Source organism: Neolamprologus multifasciatus, chromosome 13, assembly GCF_963576455.1.
Source record: "Neolamprologus multifasciatus chromosome 13, fNeoMul1.2, whole genome shotgun sequence".
Lineage (NCBI taxonomy): Eukaryota > Metazoa > Chordata > Actinopteri > Cichliformes > Cichlidae > Neolamprologus > Neolamprologus multifasciatus.
In genome coordinates this window covers 2,610,171-2,633,609 of record NC_140451.1, presented here as the reverse complement: position 1 = coordinate 2,633,609, position 23,439 = coordinate 2,610,171, and the positions used below count along the sequence as shown (strand labels likewise).

The 23,439-nt window shown below is 41.9% G+C and overlaps 2 protein-coding genes across 2 annotated transcripts; both read right to left on the bottom strand.

Moving 5' to 3' along the window:
• Positions 1-1,330: 1,330 nt before the first annotated feature.
• On the bottom strand, positions 1,331-7,130 carry polr1c (RNA polymerase I and III subunit C). The gene is made up of 9 exons (XM_085182394.1): positions 6,587-7,130; positions 5,960-6,031; positions 5,282-5,389; positions 5,015-5,147; positions 4,409-4,540; positions 4,150-4,302; positions 2,638-2,787; positions 2,422-2,538; positions 1,331-1,647 (listed from the first exon to the last, which is right to left on the bottom strand). The coding sequence occupies exons 1-9, from the start codon at positions 6,656-6,658 to the stop codon at positions 1,529-1,531; spliced, it is 1,056 nt and encodes a 351-aa protein (XP_085038520.1). The 5' UTR covers positions 6,659-7,130; the 3' UTR covers positions 1,331-1,528.
• Positions 7,131-10,325: 3,195 nt separating this feature from the next.
• LOC146504793 (uncharacterized) lies at positions 10,326-20,617 on the bottom strand. The gene is made up of 2 exons (XM_085182392.1): positions 19,837-20,617; positions 10,326-12,865 (listed from the first exon to the last, which is right to left on the bottom strand). Exon 2 carries the CDS (start codon positions 12,856-12,858, stop codon positions 11,389-11,391), a length of 1,470 nt encoding a protein of 489 aa, XP_085038518.1. The 5' UTR covers positions 12,859-12,865; positions 19,837-20,617; the 3' UTR covers positions 10,326-11,388.
• Between the last annotated feature and the right edge of the window lie 2,822 nt (positions 20,618-23,439).

Genomic DNA, 23,439 nt, shown 5'->3' with positions numbered 1-23,439 from the left:
CAGTGATTAAAATCCCCGGCAGCAACAAACGCAGCAACTGGGTGAGCAGTCTCGTGTTTGCTGATGATGTCATGCAGTAGTCCTAGCGCTGTGGTCCAGTGTTGTTGATGTAAATGCATGCACCGCCGCCTTTGTTTGTACCCGAGGCAGATGTGACGTACGGGACAAATCGCGTTCCTTTTCACCTCAATATGGATGTATTGTAATTGGTCCAGCCCAGAGTCGATCATGACCACTCAATCCACCATCTTTCATTGTTTATAACGTTAGAAAAAAACAAACAAACAACATCAGCCTACCGGGCTGTGCAGTCCAGCTGTGCAAAGTATCCACAACTTTTGGACAGTGGTGCATACAGTTTGGTCAATGGTATGTTTTTCATAGTTCTGCCTGTGCGGACCACAATGGTGAATTTGAAATCACACTGTGAAGACGGGACAAAAGTGCACACTTTTAGACTCAAAGGGCTCAACAGAAGTTCTGTAACTGTTTATGAGTTACATTTTATACAGTCACCCATTATCAAAGCTTAAAAGTAACTGGACAAACTAATACAATTTTAAATGTAAGGAAAGGTTTTTGTAGTCTAGTCTAGAAAAATATCCCATTTCTTTGCCTTAAGAAAGTCTTTGGTTCGGTTTCCATTTTGCTTTGGGTCACTATCCATGTAAAGCTCTGTCAGTTTTGTAGCATTTGACTGAATCAGAGGACATAGTTTTGTGTGTTTCATAATACATCCTGATACTTCGATCACACAATCAATAAGCACTACTGACCTCATCCCACTGTCAACCATACATACCTATGCCATTACACTGCCTCCATCATATTTGATACATGTGGTGTCCAATCAAGAGTTGTTTCTCTCCTCCCAGCTTAATCTGTCCAAACATTCTTTACCAGAACTGTTTACATGCTTCCTGGTAGTCTGATCTGGGATTCTCCTTCTAGAAAATAAACAGTAATTTCTCTTGATTGCAGATTTTGGCCACGATAAACATACCTCCTTTTACTTTACTAAGTACATCCACTTCTGTGGTCTTCTGGACCTGTTGGCAGCGAGTTCCTTTTTTAACAATGAGTTTGGCATTCCTGCAGTGTTTTTCTCTCTGAGAAGCTAGAAAACAAAATAGATCTCATGGTGGTCTCCTTCATTTGGACTGAAATCTCTTTGGATCTCATTGTCAGTCAACTGTCCAATTTGTTTTTGAGCCTCTAACGATGGAGAACTGTGGATAAAAATAGCTGTAATTCCTAAACAGTTAATGCTATTTTATTTAGAAAAGGAAAAAAAGTGGAAAGTGCTCTGACAGTCAATAATATTAAGATGTTTGTCTTCAATTCAACATTCGTTTAATGGAAAGTATACAAAATACCAGACAAAGCTGTATATACATACTCAGATGATACCAACAAAACACCTACATTTTGAAATTTCTGTGTACCCTTTATCAGTATAGAATATTTGAACACAGTCATTCCACTGACAGCAACCATCCGAGGTCTGACGAGCTGCTCCGTCATCCTTTCATTCCATAACAGTCGAGTCCAGTTCATTGAGAAACCTCTGACATTTAGCCATGAGGACCTTAATCGCCTCTGTGACTAAGACGTCTGGAGGCAGGATCCCGGTGGATTCCACTGTAACTGCAAAAGAAAAAACATCCATGGGCTAAAATAGTGTAAAGACACTGATGCACGTATTCAAAGTCTGTGCAAGTGTAGAAATGAGTGCTGTCAGCGTTAATCTTGTTAAAATGACGTTTACGACATAACCGCATTAACGTGGCAAATCTCTGTTAGCAAGTTAGCGCGGATCACCGGCGCTAACGTGTTAACGAGCTAACCGTGCTAATGCTTTAACGCCGTGCAGCCCCACGGGGTCCTGAGTTATCTCATTCAAAAGATTTTCAGAAAACTCGACCTCTGACCCCTGGCTTTAAGTTTGCGGTCACTGAGATTTGAACTCGTCCGAGGGTTTTAGTAGATGCACCTATGGTATCAATTTCACAACTCTAGGTGAGTAATGCAATCACAAACTCAAGTGTCCACGTCGCCCACCCAGTAGGGTGACTACAACAACCAATCAGCTTATTCTGGCCGAGGGGTAAGCACCGAAAAGAACACTGACTAATAATCAGTACAGATATATTTTAGCATACAAGTGAATGCACATCTGTCCAACACCAAGACTCATTATCATTTATCATTTCAGGTATGGATCGACCCCTTGAATAAAGCAGCAGTGGTTTCACAGCATAGAGACGTATCTCTCTTAAACTGACTCTGTTACAGACAGAATAAACAAAGAGAGGGCACTGATTCGTGATTTCAGGAGGGGCTAGGCCACTGTAAAAGGAATATTTGCATTTTTATCAGTGAGTTTGCATGGTGTCTTATAGCAGCTACACATGAACGTACAGATGAAATGGTCTCGCACTCGTCCAAGCTTCACCACATTCTTCAGATCACTGTGTCGGAGGACTTCGCGGCTGCATGTATCCAGGCGACTGTTCACAACTTTGGCAACCTTTGTCCCTTAAATACACAAAAAATGTGATAACATTCACAGCATCAGGTGACTGATTGCAGGTTAATACAATGTAACTTGTTGAATTTAAGTGAAGCCACTCTTACCATTAATATCTTCCAGGTCTATAACTCCTCGTGAGAAGCACTGTTTTAATCGCTCCGCCTTCTCTCCCTCCACCACCTCCAGGAGGGTGATCTCTGGGAGGAGGCGGTAACTCGCTGTGGCCACTGGGGAGAACTTGGCATGGTCTTTGCCTAAACACACAACAGAGAACACACTTTATCATTAGGCAGCAGAAAACACTGTTTACAGACTATCCCGTTATTTGGACTGATAACATCCAAGTAGTATGTATCCGGGCAAATTCACTTCAGCACAGCCTGAAAACATTCCGTCTTTAGCTTGAGATGTTTTAGTAGTGCACCAGCCACATACCCAGGCTCACCTGTTAACTCACATTTCATCTTGTAATTGAACTCCCTGCAGCCAGAACGTGATATTATGGAAAAAGTCAGCCACTCCTGTACGCCACCATGTGGTGCACACACCTATCTAAAGCACAAAGCCCTACAAACACACACATCTCACTGAAAGTCTCAAAACACAATGGACACATTTGGAATTATATAGTAAACAAAAAAGTGTGAAATAACTCAAAACATGTTTGATATTTTAGGTTCTTCAACACAGTCACGCTTTGCTTTGCTCTGCTTGTCACGCATTCCCTGAAATGCTTCTCTTGTCCTGAAGGAGTCCCCAGAGATGCTGAGCACTTGTTGGTTCTTTGGCCTTCACTCTGCGCTCCATCTCATCCCAAACCATCTCCACTGGGTTTAGGTAATTTTGAGTAAATCCCCAACAGTGTCACCAGCAAAGCACCCCCACACCATCACACCCCCTCTCCTCCATGCTTCAGTAGTATGAGGGTCCACACAGATGTCCGTTGGCCAGGCCTTTTTTTGTGACTGTATGTACTCATCTGCTGAGAATTTACATTACAACCCAACAACAAATTCAAAGAAATATAACAGGAAATACTATTCAGGAATCTGGCCTCCAGCTGCTCGTGTCGATGTCCGCAGCAAAGTGTAATCCAGCCGATTCAGTGTTGCCAATTAATGCGTGCGCATACACATCTTTGGACTGTGGGAGGGAGCCAGCGTACCTTGAGAGAACCCACACACACAGGAAGAGCATGCAAACTGAGGACGCCCCTGACCGACCAGTGGATTCAAACCCTAATGGGACCACGTGTATCCCAAACCAATAAAGTGTGACATGGAAGCACTTCAACATATAAAATGTTGTTAAATCAAAGATGGTTTAAAACACAATTGTATAATGTTGTTCCTTGAGCCAGATGTAACACATATATCCCAATGGTTTGTTTCTTAATATCAGTTTGATGAAATTAATAGTTACATGTCAGAAAGTTCATGTTTATTACAGTACATACAAAAACAGTAAAAGTAATTTAATATAATGTAACAATGTATCATGAGCATCTCTGTCCAGCCAATAGAAATAATACATTGTTATTTTAATGTAAATAATAATGCTCCTGTTTCTGTTTGCCTGTTTAGTGTCTCTATCTTCAGCACTGAGATCAAGCTTACCAATTCCTTTGACACAGTGCATGACGATGTCCAGCTCTTGTCCCGGTCGTAGCTGAGCTATCAGAATGTCATCATGCACAGGCGCAATACAGCAGTCTGCAAACACGTCTGCCTGGTTCCCAATGGGGACCCACTTTATGTCCTTGGAATAAACTGTGAGCAGATCAAAGTGGACAGAGCAGATATCTGCAATTAGACAGGAATACTTTTTTTTTAACTAAGATATCTGCACCGTTTTGTGACACCTAAAAATACCCACCCATGTGGTTTAAGTACAGCTCTCGTGGGTCTGATGAGTCTTTGCTTGCTCTGGGATTCCTGCTGCACTTAATCTTCAGCTGCAGTTGAATTGTGTCTATTTCTGAACCCTCTTCCTCTGCAGACTCCTCCCCTAAAAAAACCAAAGCAGCGTTTTAAACATGTGGCTTAACATGCTGCACATCATCACTGTTAAACCAAGTGCAGGAGACACTGGAAATTTGCAGCTCATGAAATTATAAAAAGTGATTATTTAGTCTTTCATTCACAGCACAAAGCTGCGGACAGATGACTGACTCCACATTAGATCCTCCTAAAGGTACTAATGCTCATAACGCATGAATGAACGAGGCAACTAGAACATGGCATAAGTAGGAAGCAGGCATGACCTCTCCGTCGTATCCGTTTCAGATGCTCAGTACAGCTGAGGTCAGGCTCATTGTCAAGTTTCTGCAGCATATCAGGAAAACTCTTTATTCTCAGACTTATGACTGAGCAAGATGTTATCTAAACCGGCGCTTTGTCACATGACAAGAAGATGACACAGTGGGATAAAATGAGCATTGGTGTCGACTGCCTTATGGGTGAGTGATATATGATGTTTTACCAGAGTTTCTGTACTCAAACAGACGAGGGTCAGCTTTGATGGGGATGAGGCCCAATCTGTGGGCCAGGACTTCGTCTTGGACAATGGAGGTGTTACTATAGATGAACACCTTTTCTGTAGCCATAGTAGGCACCTAAAAAAACAAAATAATAATTAGCAGCTTTCAAAATATATTTGCATAAAATGAATAAACTAAATGTCTAAATTCACATACTGAAAGTTCAAGAACAGGTCTGACACCGTAGTGACACAACACAACAAGCTCACCTCTGCCAGTAAGATCCTTCTGAAGGCGTTGGCAATGGCTGCATCGATCCCCACCATGTCGAACTCCATACTGTTTTCATCAAGTTGCACGATGTCGATTCTGAAGTTCTGCAAAGAAACAGGAGAGCTCCATTTGTTAAAGGCACAAGCGAAGCACGCGTCTTTTATTTAGCACGTTAGTCGCTCTAGTCTGTACGCATCTTTGTCCAAATACACATTCAATACTTTTTCCTGGTGGACAGACAAATGTAAGGAAAATTAGGTGACTAACATACCTAAAGGTTCTGCTGGCGTTGAATCAAGAATGATGCTTAGAGTAATTATGACCGTGTGTGTGTTAAAGGCAGTACTTTGGTTAAATGCTTTACGTTACTACTGAACGTCTGCACTTCAGTCGCATCTCGATTACTTGATTAAAAATGAAATGTGGTGGTGTGCACAGGTGAAATTACAAATCTGTTGCTGTGCAAACATTTATACACATTTTGGACACTTATGGACCAAACTGGCCAGTAAGAAGAGCAGATCCCTGTGAAGACTCCAAACAAGCCGGATCAGCAGCTCAGGCTTGTGCATCATTCCCAAGAGCGCACAAAAGCCATGTGAGACTTACAGAAGAAAACTGATGACATTCGTCCTCCCAGCGTTTACAGGCCCACCGCAGCGACAACATTTTACCTTTTGAAATTTCTCCACGTTCCAAGTGTCGTCATATCCGGGGTAGTTTCCAGGGAAATCCGTAGTATGAACCTAACAGATAAATAATGGCTGAGAGTAATAAGAGACAACAACAGCACACAGGTCCACAAGTGTGATCAGGTGTCGTGACAAACTAGTTATCCCGGACAGAATGTGTTTCCCCTGCGTCGGGAGCCCACGCTGGACTGTCCAAATCACAGACAAACAGTCTCCCACATTGTTGATTCTTAGTTTACAAACACTTCTTATAATGACTGACTACTCCTGACATTTCTGAGATGTGAGCTCTTTATACAACGAAGTTATAGCGGGATACAAATAATATCAGGCTGCTCCTGCCACACTTTGTTCCCCCTGTGTAAATCACGGACAAACAGGATCCCACGTTGCTGATTTTTAGTTCACAAACACTTCTTATTATGACGCATCACTCCTGAAACTTTGGAGGATGTATGATTGTTGTATATTATAATAAGTGCTCATTAAGTAATATCAATGCAGTCCGTGTCAAATACGCGTATCAGTGAAGGCGTGTCAGTCAGAGCCTCACCACCCCACAGAGGACATGCTGTGCCTCTCCGAATCCACGATCACAGCCGCACTTACATTCGTCACACCAAATTCTCCCAATATTACTCGATTCCGAATTTCTTCCACGTTCTCCATGCTGGCTGCCATTTTGCCGAGTGGGCGGGGAGTCTTTGGCTCCGCCCTCCTCCTTCACGGTACAGTAGTGGTTCTCTCCATCAGCAGCTGTGTGAGTCAGGGGGTTTCTCTTTGATACGCACGCGGAGAAATTTGGCTCATATACGGTAGACAAGATCAAAATTGCAGCATCGGGTATTTTTCACAGTACGCTCACACTGCACAGCGTTCATGGACTTTGCGCCAGTTCACACTGAGTGATGAATAAAAACTGCAGTCATTCGTCAGTAGCTCTCGGAGGCACCGTGTGGTTATCGGTTATCAATAATCAGTTCTTTGTGGTTGATATGGTGGTGATAGACGCAAAGGTCAACATCAGCCTACGAAAAAGAACTCGGTGGATGAACTGTGCACCGAGTAAAAGTCAGTCGTTTAACAATGATCTGGTTTCAAGTCTTGATTTCCGCTTTAGCGCTTTAGTTTTTGGCGTCTCCCCCATCCTTATTTCATGATTTGGTTTGGTCCAGGTGCACGCGCTCCTAGCTGATGCTGAGCGGGTGCTTGTTTTTGTTTATTTATTCAACATGTGATTGGTGCAGGCAGACCCTTTTTAAATAAAAAATCCCTTCATCTGACGACCTGCTGCCAGGCCACACAGATCAAACCTCTGGCTCAGCTCTCCGTATACACTCCTGATACTGAAACCACTGAAATCTGAAGAAGTAGGTGAGATTTTTGTGTTAAAAATGTGTCAGATTAACGCATTTTAGTTGCGTGTACTGTGTTAAATAATAATATATACACATTGTTTAATTATCATTAACAATATTAAAAAGTTAAATAAAATGGCACATGTCTCATCAATCTAAAAAAAACTATTTATCTCTGCAAAATATTGATCCATGTCTGCGCAGTGTTATATTTTTAGGGCCAGAGCCTGACACTATGGACCGGGGTTTTGACTTATCCAGGTAACATCAGGGTCAACCTTGGGTAAATTGCCATGGTAACCTGCTCTGGAGTAGGTTTGGAAATCATTGCCTACTGACCAATCAATTCTCCAGAAAATAGTGTCACCATTCCATGTCTGACAGAGTATTAGGGACACATTCAGTTTTAAAAAAGTGTTAATTTTCAGATTAAAGACGGAATTTTGAGATTAAGCTTAAAATACTATTTTGAGAAAAAAGTTGAAATGTGGAGACTGCAGTTGTCATTTTAAGCCAGGGATGTCGAACTGCAGGCCTCGAGGGCCGGTGCCCTGCAGGTGTTAGATCTCACCGTGGGTCAACACACCTTAATCACATGATTAGTTCATTAACAGGCTTCTGGAGAAGTTCAAGACATGCTGAGGAGGTCGTTTAGCCATTTAAATCAGCTGTGTTGGATCAAGGACACATCTAAAACCTGCAGGACACCGGCCCTCGAGGCCTTGAATTTGACTCCCCTGCTCTAGAAAATGCCATGCATAGATGAGTTAGGGCAGGGGTAGGCAACTCCAGGCCTCGAGTGCCAGTGTCCTGGAGGTTTTAGATGTGTCCTTGATCCAACACAGCTGATTTAAAGGGCTAAATGACTCCTCAGCATTTCTTGAAGTTCTCCAGAGGCTAGTAATGAACTGATCATTTGTTTCAGGTGTGTTAACCCAGGGTGCAATCTAAAACCTGCAGGGCACCGGCACTCGAGGCCTGGAGTTGCCTACCCCTGAGTTAGGGAAACAACTTCGTCATCTATTGTATTGGGTCTTGTGATACTACATACATCGTGTTTATTGCTTGAGGGTGTAAACCATCATTATGCTTGCGTCTGTCCAATGCCAGGTATTTCATTTTGCACACAGTCGTGTGTTCTTCCTTCTGACCAGATGCAGCTTTCTGCAATCTTTTCAGAGCTCTTACAAGGAAATGATTTCCTTCTAACTAAAAACAATTCTGCAGTATGATCACAAACTCATGTACACAAAGCGTTTTCTAGAAGACTTTAATCTCCACATTTCAACTTTACTCTCAAAATATTATTTTGAAGTTAATCTAGAAATGTTGAATCTATTCTCATAATGATCAATAATATTTTTTTTTTCTTAATGTGGTCGTAATATTCCTTTGAGCACAGAGGTCCGAGGGATACAAACAGCAGGAGAGCCTGAAGTTTAATAATATGTAATGTCTTTATGTTTCACTAAAGAGCATCTGCAACAAATAATAATGTAGATTTTTAATGCAATGCTTTCTCTGTTAGCAGCAAACATTGCAATATTTTTATTGTTCTAAAAGCTTTCATATCAGATCCTGAAACAGGACATCTGCTATGTACTTGCACAACTTCTGTGTTTTTACATGTAATCTTTACTCTTGTACCATAAACAGCAGAGTCTGTAGATAAAGAAGTAAAAACTAAAACTGTTGGTTACAGGTTATATTTCGACTTTTGGTTTAAAATTGTCTGGGAGTGCGATGTGTGTTAGAGATTCTCGGGGAGTTTTTTGTTAATCTGTCACATTTATAGTTTGCCTTGTAATCAGAAGGTTGCCGGTTCGAGCCCCGGCTTGGACTCGGTCGTTGTGTCCTTGGGCGAGACGCTTCACCCGTTGCCTACTGGTGGTGGTCAGAGGGCACGGTGGCGCCAGAGTCCGGCAGCCTCGCCTCTGTCAGTGCGCCCCAGGGTGGCTGTGGCTACAATGTAGCTGCCATCACCAGTGTGTGAATGTGTGTGTGAATGACTGGTTGTGTAAAGCGCTTTGGGGTCCTTAGTGCTAGTAAAGCGCTATACAAATAAAGGCCATTTACCATTTTACTTTGATCTGTGACAAACTGACGTGATTTCCACATCTCCTTTATCAGGCTGTGGGACTGTATTTAAATTAATTACAATCTTATTGTGTATTGTATCCTTTTTACAAAAGTGTTGCATTTTATTGGTATATGCTTTTGATCTTCAGATTTTTTTTTTATCACAGTTTGATAACATCTCTGAGAAGGTGGCACTCATAGGGATCATTTTCTGTAGAAGGGTCATATGATGTGGAAACGCTGGGTTAACTTGATGCGTTGATAACCTTCACTCACTATGTGTTTTACACACCACTGTGCAGTTGTGAGTTATTATTATATTAAGATATGGGGAACTTCAGGCACTTTTCATTTTCATTCATGAAACACTCTTAATAAAAGGTGGAGATTCAGCTCAACAGCTAGAACTAGATTAGATGAAAACATTTTGACAATTTTAATGACCGATAAAAATGCAGCATTAAAGAGGTGAAACGTAAGTTTTAGCAGTTTCCCAGAGAGCTATCATGGAGTCTGTTAACTCCAAAAGAATGAATGTTATTGAGAAGTTGGTCAGAGTACTGTTTGTGCAAAACTGGCAGTGAAAAGAGATTTAAGTAGGGATGGGTAACGGTATCGGTTCTGTCATAAACGGTAGTAACCAGACCGAAAAGCAGCGCACATTTCGGTGCTTTTTTTCCTGAGCTGTGATACACTTTAGATTCTAGCCAATCATTTTACGTTTCCGAGGATAGTAGGCGGGTCCAGGTACGTACGTTCTTTTAGAGCAGAGCTACAGATTAAAAATGCCCAAGGCGAAGCGGTCAAAGTCTGGCTGTACTTCACAGCAAAAGATGCAAACTCAGCAGCTGCAACAAGTGCTTTAAGGTGATACTGTGATACTGTCAAAGGAGGTAACACCTCAAATCTGATGAAACACCTGGCGACGCATAGTGTTTTTTTTAAAAGCCGAGAAATGCGCCGTATTTGATAGCTTGCTGCGAGACCTCACACCGAGCACATCTACTGCGGGTGTGGTGCCTGTTATCGACCCGGAGTTAGCAACGTCCCCCAAAAACCCAAAGAGTAGAGTCCTGGCCCCTAGCCCTGCCAGTGTAGCAGAAATGATGAGGATGATGATGCAGCAGCAGCCGTTCTTCTCTGCGTGAGTAGCTTAATGTTGTTCGTGTGTAATTTACGTTGAGTAGGCTAACCACGTTATTACATTAATGCATGTAAGGTGAACTAGCAAACACCATCATAGCTACATGCGGCTGTCTTCTTGTTTGATGGCAGATACTCCCTTCACCCTGGACAAAAAGGCTAAAATGACCAAAGAAAAAGTGGAAAACAGTTAAACATGAGAGGTTTTTGGACAAAGTTTGTGTTTTTTCCATTGATTAAGCTGCTTCCAGCCAAGAGTGATACCATATATGCCCCATAGCTGCAGAAAAGGCTAACATTGTTATCTTTTTACAAAAAAACAGCTGAACATGAGAGGTTTTTGGACCAATTTTGTGTTCTCCATTCTTTAAGCACCGGCACAGTTTCAAAAGTACCGGTTTGGCACCGGTATCGGATAAAACCTAAACGATACCCATCCCTAGATTTAAGTGTTGACTGAGCTAAACACCAATTTAATTAACAGTAATAGTGCACAGAAGCATATTATGGACTGTTGATGAATGACGTCTGCATCCACCAAGAGATAAATATGTCCCTGGGTAATATTTCACTAAGAAATGATGGAACAAAAATTTGTTGTTATTTTTGTTTTATTTCTTTTTAACATTTTCTTTTTCATAGTGATCTTTAATCATTGTCAGGCTTTCATAATCTTTACAATATTTGAATAAGGATCACTTTATGTTTTTTCATTCAATTTGGTTTAGAGGTTTGTCTTATATCATCCAGACATTTGAGGTTGACGCTATGAGCAGCCCTTGTGGCTGCTAAGCACAGTGTTCAGGTCCTGTCCATCTGTCAGGTGCTCAGTTAATCAACAGCTGCAGAGCTGCAACTGCAGCAAGCCGGAGATTGGAGGTAGCCCATCATCCTCCTCTTTCTGTGACAGCCAGCATTCCTGACTTGCTGGGAGGGGTTTTGCTGTGAGAGCTTGGCCGCACGGTTTGCTGTCTCCTTGATCTGCAGCTCAAGGTGTTTCTGGATGGCGAGACCCAGCTCCTCAGGGTCCACGGAGGCCCCGTACACCTCCCATGTCATCCCTTCTGCATCCCACTTCACTTCCTTGACTGGGGACTTAGGTGCACCACTTGCTTTTTTGTCTCTGTTGCTGTCAGTCTGGCTAGGAGACATCTTACGCTTGTTAGCTTCTGCCAGATAGATCTGAGGGAACAGATGAGAACCGGTGGTCTGATTCGTCTGCACCCCGATATCTCTCAGAACTTTTTGGGCTGTCATAGTTCCCATGTCACGTGTTGTGATTCTTTCTTGGCCAGTTGTCGTACTGCACCAGTCATCTTTACCTAAGTGTGTTTGGGAGCATTGTGGGCCAGTACCAGGTGGCAGTGAACTAATCCAGGAGCAGCTCAGATTGCAGCAACGCAGCAGATGTTTGGCATCTAAGCCGGTCTCACTAACAGAGGAGAAGAGGCGAGGCAGTGTAAGGTGGTTTCCTGCTGAAGAAGGTGGTGCTGGAGGCTGGATACTGGAGCCTGCCAGACGTGGCAGCATCTGCGAGGGGGCTGGAATAGGCTGCGGATGGCAGTAGGCAGCAAATGTATCCTCAAAATTGGCATGGTGGATATAGGAGCTGCAACAGTGTGGCTTGTCACATTTAGTGGAAAGAGGGCCGGCTTCTCCTCGACACTGCGCTTTGATATCTGCGTCATCAGATGAGATGCAGAGACCTCTCCTCTGAGGATGCTGTAAGCTACAGTCTCCACTGCAAATAGTGGTAATAGTGTTGCACTGATGTAGCTGCATGGGCTGCTTGCAAGCCATCATGGAGCGAGTCTCAGCCTCTTGGACGCTCGCGTCTCTGCTGTGGTAAACAATTTCAGCTTTCGCCAAAGGCAAAGTGTCTGAGTGACTCCTGTGAACAATCAGGGAGGCCAGCTTCACATTCTGCTCTGTCCTGATGGTCTCAGGATGATTCGTGTTTGTGTTCACAACCATCTCAGAATTGTCTGAAAGTGTTTCTGTCACAACTGGACGAAGTGGGTGATTTGAAGCCATGATGAGCGGGAAGTGTTCAGATGGGCTTTGTTGGTGTTGAGCAGTTTCTGCTGCAGTAGGAGTTGAATGACATTGTTCTTCACAGATTTCACTGGGGGATTTCTCCTGGCAGTTGTAGCATGGTCGTTGAGGCAGTCCAGAGGGTGATGTTACTTGTGTGGGTGTGTCTGTGGTGTCAAACACGGAGGGGCTGGAAAAAATAGGCTGCAGTGGAATAGTTCCTCCCATTGGATGCAGCTCTGACACGGGACGCCCTGCCTCTGCCATGGAAGACCTTTAGGAAGAAATACAACATTGTGTAGGTGACAGCACAGAAAACAGAATATATGCATACTTTAATACTGCATTCATTATTTAATTTAATAAAAATACTTATTTGTTCACAATAGTGAATTGTGATTATTTTCCAGCTGACAAGATGAATTTATTGTAATCATGTGCAAAAAATAAGCACAGTCCACAAATGAGTTTTTAAAATAGCTACATTATGGAGTTCCACAGGGTTCAGTGCTAGGACCAATTCTGTTTACATTATACATGCTTCCCCTAGGCAGCATCATTAGAAGACATAGCATACATTTTCACTGCTATGCAGATGACACCCAGCTCTATCTGTCCATGAAGCCAGATAACACACACCAATTAGTTAAACTGCAGGAATGTCTTAAAGACATAAAGACTTGGATGGCCACTAACTTTCTGCTTCTTAACTCAGATAAAACTGAGGTCATTGTACTCGGCGCTGAAAAGCTTAGAAATATGGTATCTAACCAGATTCTTACTCTGGATGGCATTACCTTGGCCTCCAGTAACACTGTGAGGAACCTTGGAGTCATTTTTGACCAGGATATGCCCTTCAACGCACATATTAAACAAATATGTAAGACTGCGTTCTTCCATTTGCGCAACATCTCTAAAATTAGAAATATCCTGTCTCAGAGTGACGCTGAAAAACTAGTTCATGCATTTATTACTTCCAGGCTGGACTACTGCAATTCATTATTATCAGGATGTCCAAAAAACTCACTGAAAAGCCTTCAGCTAATCCAAAATGCTGCAGCAAGAGTACTGACAGGGACTAGAAAGAGAGAGCAGATTTCTCCTGTTTTGGCTTCCCTTCATTGGCTTCCTGTTAAATCCAGAATTGAATTCAAAATCCGGTCGCAGCAGATGGCCCCGCCCCTCCCTGAGCCTGGTTCTGCCGGAGGTTTCTTCCTGTTAAAAGGGAGTTTTTCCTTCCCACTGTCGCCAAAGTGCTTGCTCATAGGGGGTCATATGATTGTTGGGCTTTTCTCTGTATCTATGAAGCGCCTTGAGGCGACATTTGTTGTGATTTGGCGCTATATAAATAAAATTGAATTGAAATTGAATTACAATGCTACATGGTCCTGTAGTAACAAATCATTACAAATTTCCAGTGTTTACCCAATTTTTAATAAACCACCAGGACTTGTACACGAGAAGGACCGTGCATATGTTGAACAAAGTTGAAGATGGAGCTGCAAACAGGAGGAAACGAGGAAGACCACAAAAAAGATCCATGGATGTAGTGAAGGAGATGCAAACGGTTGGTGTGCCAGAGAAGAAGGTAAGGATGGGGTGAAATGAAGGCAGATGACCTGCTGTGGTGACCGTTCTTGCACATGCTCATTGTGAGCAATCCTTTAACCTCTAACCTGCCACCAGCTAAAGGTTTTTCCAATGTTTCTTTAAACTACTGCAAATCTTGAACAGTTTGTGCAATCTTAAAAATTCCAATGGTTTCTGAAAGGAGCGACTCAGTGCTTTCCGCTGATATTAGAGTCATTAAGGTAATCACACGCACAGCGTCACAGCAGCATCAGGAAGAGGAAGGTCGAAAGAGAGTGCGAAGGAGTTATGCAGAAAACTGACATGTTTGACATTTTGTTTTTGCTGTTTTTCATGTTTTGTGTTTTTTGTATTTTTGTTATTTTAAATTTGACTGATCACCCATCAGCAAACGTGCACGCCCGGCCTTCTTCCAGCACCTGACAAAGCAGGGATTTGAGGCTTGTAGAGCAGTGCAGAGTGGGTTGATTATCCACTCAGGAAAACGTTGTATAAAAGTGAGCACCAGCGCTGTGCAGAGATGTTTCAGGGGCACACAGAACCAGGCTGAATAACAACAACTCACATTGATCAAGAATCTAATATGAATCATATTGGTGACAGCGTTTGAAACCATAAGGCAACAGATTTTTAAAAAACTGGGGAAATAAACGAGACTCTGCCTGTGACTCACTCTTCCTCCTTCCATCTCCTCTGATCCATCACTCTCCACTTCCATCTGACAACAAGGCACAGTTTGCTATTGCATTGATCTATTACTTAATTATCCACCCTTAAAAACTCGTTTCACCTAATCCATGATAAAGTAATGACAGAAGAATGTTATAGAACCAAAGCACTGCAGTTGTGTTTGTTATTGTTTTTATAGTTGAGTAATAATTTTAAAAAATCTATACACAAACACACACACACACGGACATACAGTGAGATTTTATACGTTCTCCAGAATACTGTATATACTATGGCCACAATAAAAACTGATCCACAATCTTTTCCTTATTATTTATTCCTAGTGATATATTAATAAAGTAATAAGAGCAAAAAAAATTAAGTCATACATATAAAATAGAATATGTAGAAATAGAAACTTATTAAATGTTTAAACTGTAGAAATAAAATAATTTTGCTGCCGTAAAATCAGCATTTTGTCATATTTGAAATATAAATCTAATATATTCTGTTTCTTAATTATTTTCTTTAAAACACAGAATCTGTCTGTGTTTGTATGTTTTTACTATCCATCCATCCATTCGCTTCCACTTATCCTTTTCAGGGTCGCGGGGGGCGCTGGAGCCTATCCCAGCTGTCATAGGGCGAGAGGCGGGGCACACCCTGGACAGGTCGCCAGTCTGTCGCAGGGCCAACACACAGGGACAGACAACCATTCACACCTAATGGCAATTTGGATTTTCCAATTAACCTATCCCCACAAACTGCACGTCTTTGGATGGTGGGAGGAAGCCGGAGTACCTGGAGGGAACCCACACAAACACGGGGAGAACATGCAAACTCCACACAGAAAGACCCCGGCCTGATGGTGGAATTGAACTCAGGACCTTCTTGCTGTGCGGCAACAGTGCTAACCACCGTGCTGTGTTTTTACTATCGTAATTATAATGCACATTAGATGCTTATTAGATTCCCCCCGACGACTGTGTGCTCCACAAATTATTTCTGTCAAGAGATTTATTCTAAAGACACTTCTTCAGCTTAGAAAGGTAGAAACACACAGACGCTGCAGTTTTTACTTGCAAGGGCGACAGAAGGCTCACACCAGAGTGGGGGCCCTGTGAATGTGCACCCTGTTCCTGCACTTGCCTTTATTTATATACAAAAGTAATACAACAGTGAATACGTCTATTCATTAACAGAGGAATGTTAGTATGTAGGGAGTGAAGATAAGAGTGGTTCAGGTGTGTGTGTGTGTGTGTTATTCTGAAGGACGTGGCCCCTCTTCTTGCAGATAAAAGTATCCAGCTCTCCTCTTCCTGGCAGGAGTGAAATAACAGCTTGCTCAGCTATTATCACTGTGAGAAAGAATTTATAAAGCAAGTCTTGATTCCAACAACAGTCATAAAAGGGTCATCATGCAGTATTCTATAATATGCAAACTTCTATCACTAAAAGATTATACTGACTACTAAGTACAATTTTATATTGACAATTTCTAACCAGTGTTGGGTGTAACACGTTACTGTAATTAAATTACTTTTCCACTGAAAAAGTAGAGTAACTGATTACTGTTCATTTTTAGGTATTTTAATTACAGTTACTTACAATGTGCTTGCGTTACATTGTAAAATAATTAAACTCGCTGAATATAATTATTTAATTTCAATCATTTATCTTCTAAACGTAGAAGTAAACTCTTTAACATCGCTGTAGTGCAGCTACGCGTCATTTCACACCAGTTTGCTGCACAGTCGTTTTTCTAAGCTGTCGGACTGAAGCGAGTGGCTGTTTTATGAAAATATTCCCGTCTCTTCACTTTTCTGAAACAAGCAGACAAGAACATTACAGTAATATGTAAAAACTATCGGCCGCTGTTCATAGCACGAGTAATCTACTGAAGCTGACACAGAGCAGAGACGAACACTTCTGAGTGATCCTTGTTCATCATCCATCACCGCGGCAACTGCTGCTAAGCAGCAAAACCTGATTTTACTTCAGCAGCACAGAAAGCGTCTGAAGGTGAGCTTAAAGAATGACTGCAGGCGACACTGTGGAAGAGATGCTACAGCTGCTGTAGAGTCTCCGTCTTTAAAAAAATATTATTTAAAGAGTTTAATTTCTATTGTTTGCCACTCGAGATTTATCGGGATTTTAAGAAGTATTTAGTTAAATTACTTATTTAGTAATTAAGTTACTTTTCAGACATAGTAATTAGATAAGTATTTTAAATACAATATTGACTAAGTAATTAGTAATTAATTACTTTTTTAAAGTAACTTACCCAACACTGGTTATAACTATAGAATAAATAGTGTTTCTCATTTCTCATATCTCGTGGTATTTTCACATACAAGCTTGGAATATTTCCCCTTTAGAGAAATTAGTTTTCATTCCCTAAAGCTGGACTTGGTAACCTGGGGAGGGATTGCCATGGCAACTGCCTCTGGCCACTTTTGCCTCTGCCTGATCCGCAGAGTAACAGACCACTCCAAATCTTCCTTAGATTAGATCCACAGTTCCCAGTATCTCTGCTCTGTGTGAGGTTACTTGGTTATATTATCTCCATAACGGTCATCTGATGAGAACCAACCAATCCAGCCACCTTTCAGAAAAGCTATTTTCTGCTGCTCGACCAGTTAACTGGCAGCTTCACTTTTACACTCAGCTCTCGCTTCACCACAGTGTAGAGCCCGATCATCGAGCTCCCTCACTGGAACCGGCTCCAGGACACCACCTCATCCTCCCTTTAACCCTAACCAGTTGCAGCAGATGGCCACGATTCTTAAGTCTGGTTCTGCCTGATCGTTCTTCCTGTGAAAAGCGAGGGGGGGTCATCTGACTGTTGGAGGTTTTTCTGTTTTCACGTTATTATTGTGTGACCTTTCCCCCCTTAAATAGTTTAGAAATTCTACTCAATTCAGTTTAATTGAATAAACCCTATTCGGGCAGGATAGACTGGTCCCTTGATTCAGTTCTTTTTATAGGCGTCGGGTGAATCGCTCTGTTTTATCCAGGACACAGAACTGTAAAATAATCATTTTAGGGCTAAAAAAAAAAAAAAAAAACTTGAATAAACAGAAAGCGTATTAACACTGGCACCTTGAATGTCTTTCCAAGTCATCCCAGCCAACTTTAACCCTGGAGTATAGAGCAATAAATAATATAAAACCATAATTGTTGTTTTGTACACACCTTCCTGTTTAATAGTTCTGAGTTTCAATACTTGTGAGCCTGTCAGGGTTCATTGGTGGGATTTCTTGCCTTCTTCATGGAGTTGGGACCATGAGTTGTGTTGTGCAGAAGTCAGGTTGGTAAACAGCTGACAGCCTATTTGACGGCTGTTAGAATTAAGATTTTGGCAAGAACTGCAAAAAGTGCTATGAAGAAACCGACTCACACGAGGACGCCCCAGGAAAGGAAGAGCAAGAGTCACCTCTGCTGCTGAGGATAATTCATCCGAGTCACCAGTTGTTTAGTTGGACCTTCATTTATTCTTCAACAGCACAATGACCCCAAACACACCTCCAGGCTGTGTGAGGGCTATTTGTCCAACAAGGAGAGTGGAGTGCTGCGGCGGATGGCCTGGCCTCCACAGTCACCTGACCTAAACTCAGTAGAGACGGTTTGGGATGAGATGGAGCGCAGAGTGAAGGCAAGAGGACCAACAAGTGCTCAGCATCTCTGGGAACTCCTTCAAGACTGTTTCAGGAGACGACCTCATGAAGCTCAAGGAGAGAAGGTGTGTCCACATTTCTGACTTGTAGTGTAAATCTACTGGTGATGGAGACACCAACAGGGTTGTCTTTTATCTGTTATTGTTCTCCTCATATAGGTTCAGAAAGGTTTGGTGTTTGAAGGCAAATTCATGATAATAAAAACTGTAAAAAACTAATAAAAACCGGAGAATTTGTCCTTGGTTACTTCCTGCCTCTGCTTTCATCCTTTCCCTCTCTGAAGACCTGCAGCATTCAGCTCTGTGCAAAGTGAGCCTCTTCATTAGTTTATGGTGGTGTTTTTAATTTGATATATTGTACATCTTGTTGAGGGAGTTCATGTTCTGCTGCTGTTTGTGGATTTTATCTACTCTGCAGTGCTATGGTGCAATGGTACCTGTACAGATCTGTGAGAGTTCTCCAGATCAATGTAACGTGAAAGCCCTCGTATCCATATTTATGCAAACATAAAGAACATTTAAACGACACATGCATCATCATTCATAGCATTAGTCTTACGCTTTGTATCTGCTAAATGACTCGAAGCACTTTATGGAACCTGCTTCATATAAACATTGTTCTACACCTGCTTTCTATCCAACATTAACACTGATGGACACATTGGAGAACATGGAGGTCATATTGTAATCTTTGCCTGTATAAAAGTCACTGCACACCACTGAGACTCAGACATTTCAAGCACATCCTCTGTAGCTGTTAGTCACAGGCTCAACTTCACCGGCTCTTTGCCTCTTACACAAAATCAAGCTGTAAGGTTACAACGCTAGTAAACGACAACCCCATTTTTATTCCACTTCTGTACTTCTCACAGAAGATGAATTTACTTCTTTTTAACTCACTATTCTTCCTTAAACAGTGAACTATTATTTTAAAATAGCAGCAGCTTTATTTTTGTCACAGTAATAGCTGACTGGATCTCTTTAATATGAGAACGTGTTTGTTTAAAGCACTGTAATACAAGTCACAGGAGCCCTGCTGTCAGCGGTGGTACACATTTAGATTGTTCCAATTATAGCTCATGGGAAATGTTCAGATACTGGCTAATTCAAGGAAAAGAAGTGAAACACATCAGGCTGCTGAACTGAACCAGATCAGATCCTTTTGCACAGCCGTGTCTCTACAGAAACAGAAGCATGAATATGATGCACAGACAGACGTGGTAAGAAGTGCATACATGTCGAACCCGTTCATACAGCAGCGCCTGTATCAGAAGAAAAGATGGTTAGGTCCTTTTCTTCAACCAGCTTACCTTCACAGTGATCTACTTGCTGCTGACTCTGTCCTCTTCCTTCTGTGTGTTGGCTGATGGTTGCAGTTCCTTAGAAAGCCCTCCTCATATCCACAGGTGACCCCTTCTCCTCTCTCTGTCTAACTCCACTTCGTTCACGCACATCCGATCCTTTTCTCCTTTTTTTCTCAGCAGCTCCCAGCTGTGCACAAAATGGAGGAGACCTCGAGATAATCCCCCCTTGCATCTGATTAGAAATGCCAGGATGCAATCTTCAAATCTCGTGCTCTGTAATGGCGAGTCAGCCTGCTTTGTAGCTGCCTTATCCGGCTATAGAAGGAGATGGGTGGAGGGGGAGGGGGAGTGATGGGAGGAGATAGTCAGGCAGCTGGCGTGTTTGCTCCTCCACCTGGGAAGAGAAGAAGAGGGAAGCAGGGCTGACGTATGAATGAATGAATGTACACTGCAGAGGAATAAAGACAACAGGCTGTCTGTCCTCTGTTCACACTTTCTTCTTCTGCGTAGTTCCACTCTGACCTCAGGTAGTGCTTCAGTCTCAAACTCTGTTTTTCCTCTTCTACCTCGCTGCCGCTCTGCCACCCAACACCAACCCACTCTTCAGCACCATCTCTGTTGCTATGGAAACTGCAATACTCTTTTTTCCCACGTAGGAATGACACAACTAAAACAAATCAGCTGGAGACTTGATGTGTATGACCGACTCTGTCATTCAACTCACTGATTTGTATTTTCATTTCTGACAGAAAACATGAAAAGAGCACACCGATGATAGTTAACATATAACTAACTATATCTATATTTATATATCTATATATATGTGTCATTTATATTTGTGTCATCTGGCTTTATAAATAATATAAATAAATAAAGCTCTGTATCACCTGCATAGCAATTCAAATGTTGACTAGGTCTCATTTTTAAAAACAAGTTCTGCTTAATTCAGAAAGTTAAAGCCACGACTGTATACATGTACATCTCAGACGCAAAGACGTGCCATAATAAAACACAACTAAGATGATAAAGGAGGTCCCTGAACTGGTTGGCAGCTAAAATCTTCCCCAACCTTGCTGGAAGGTGGTCAGACTGCAGAATTCATCTTCCTGCAAGAAAAGGAAAAGATTCTGCTTTTAAAACAGAAGGAAATGGTTTCGATGTTTTTATGCAACACGGTGGGAAGTGTAACCCAGGTACAGGTTCGTTTGTATGGGGAGGTTGTCCTAATTGTCTGTGTGTAAGGGCTGGTGGATGACAGCTGTGCAAAGATTAAGGCTTAGATATTCTCAGAGCAGCTCTGTGTTTCTGTTAGACGACTGCTGATTGCATTTGCCAAATGTATTAAAGTTTATCTCTTTATATCTGCAGTTTGTGTGTTAGAACTTGCAGTTATTTTGACGCAGTCTTTCTTTCTTTTGTCATGTCCAAGTCTCACTTTGTGCTCACTGCTGCCTCTGACTCGGATTCCAGACAGATTCTGCTGCAATGTGGGCTGTTCATGTAGCAACCATCACCCACAGTATGACAGGATTATGCTACTCCACTTCACAGGCATCAATTTAATCATTCACATGCAGCAGGTGGCACTTACTTCAAGGGTAAACTCCTCAGGTATCAGACCAGGATGCTGCACCAATCTATATGTCAGTTTCCTTTGACACCTTATTCATGAGCACGCCCCCTTGGACTTGAAGGTACTTATTCTCATTGCCGCTGCTTCTTGAACTGTTTCATGGCTACACCGTAAATTCCACATCTGAATTTATGTTTCCACTCAGGTGAGAGAGCCTTATGGCTGAACCTGTCAGGCCTATGAGCCAATCAGGGGTCTTTGTAGTAAATGAGACAACAGAAAGCGACAGAGAGAAGCCTTCAATCTCTGCTTACCCAGACACCTGACCCACAGCCTCAGCAATGAAACTGAATTGAAAATGAAGGCATCAAATTTTATAATACATAAGACTGTAGACTGGTGCATAATAAGCAAGCAAATAAGCCAGAAAATAGAGATTTTTGATGAGAAACCTGTCTTGAAGCACACAGAGAGAGCTGTGCAGGAACTGGGATTTCATCATGGTGGTAGCTAGAGTTTCAAAGAAAGAGGGAATTCCTTATGTTTTTGTTTTTTTTTTTTAAACATGACGTGTAGTTTTGGTCTTTTGCTGCTGGTTTGGTGAATTTTAGTCAGAGAGTGATGAAAGTTGCAGTTTTGGAAACTGCAAAATGTCGGCTGTTATGGAGCTAAATCAGGGTCAAAAGTTTTATTCATTTAAAAAAAAGTCATTTGAAATTCTAAGTGTTGATATTTCAAAACTAAAAAAATATGTGTTTAAAAAACAAATAATTTTATTTTAAATCAATTTTTTTTACAGTTTCAATTTTTTTAACAATCAATGTAAATTATGCACGTGAGCAGTAGAAAAACAATCTACATATACTCACATGTACTCACTCACTTCTTACTCTGGATGGCATTACCTTGGCCTCCAGTAACACTGTGAGGAACCTTGGAGTCATTTTTGACCAGGATATGTCCTTCAACGCACGTATTAAACAAATATGTAAGACTGCGTTCTTCCATTTGTGCAACATCTCTAAAGTTAGAAATATCCTGTCTCAGAGTGACGCTGAAAAACTAGTTCATGCATTTATTACTTCCAGGCTGGACGACTGTAATTCATTATTATCAGGATGTCCAAAAAACTCACTGAAAAGCCTTCAGCTAATCCAAAATGCTGCAGCAAGAGTCCTGACAGGGACTAGAAAGAGAGAGCATATTTCTCCTGTTTTGGCTTCCTGTTAAATCCAGAATTGAATTCAAAATCCTGCTCCTCACATACAAGGTCCTAAATAATCAGGCCCCATCTTATCTTAATGACCTTGTAGTACCATATCACCCTATTAGAGCACTTCGCTCCCGCTCTGCAGGCCTACTTGTTGTTCCTAGAGTATTTAAAAGTAGAATGGGAGGGAGAGCCTTCAGTTTTCAGGCCCCTCTTCTGTGGAACCAGCTTCCAGTTTGGATTCAGGAGACAGACACTATCTCTACTTTTAAGATTAGGCTTCAAACTTTCCTTTTTGCTAAAGCATATAGTTAGGGCTGGACCAGGTGACCCTGAATCCTCCCTTAGTTATGCTGCAATAGATGTAGGCTGCCGGGGGATTCCCATGATGCATTGAGTTTTTCCTTTCCAGTCACCTTTCTCACTCACTATGTATTAACAGACCTCTCTGCATTGAATCATATCTGTTATTAACCTCTGTCTCTCTTCCACAGCATGTCTTTTATCCTGTCTTCCTTCTCTCACCCCAACCAATCACAGCAGATGGCCCCGCCCCTCCCTGAGCCTGGTTCTGCTGGAGGTTTCTTCCTGTTAAAAGGGAGTTTTTTCCTTCCCACTGTCGCCAAAGTGCTGCTCATAGGGGGTCATATGATTGTTGGGTTTTTCTCTGTATCTATGAAGCGCCTTGAGGCGACATTTGTTGTGATTTGGCGCTATATAAATAAAATGTAGACAACATCGGCTCAGGCCCACTACTGTTGAACAGTCTTAATAAAAATACTTAAATGTGCAGACGCAGCCCATACAAATACTGATTGGTTAAAAT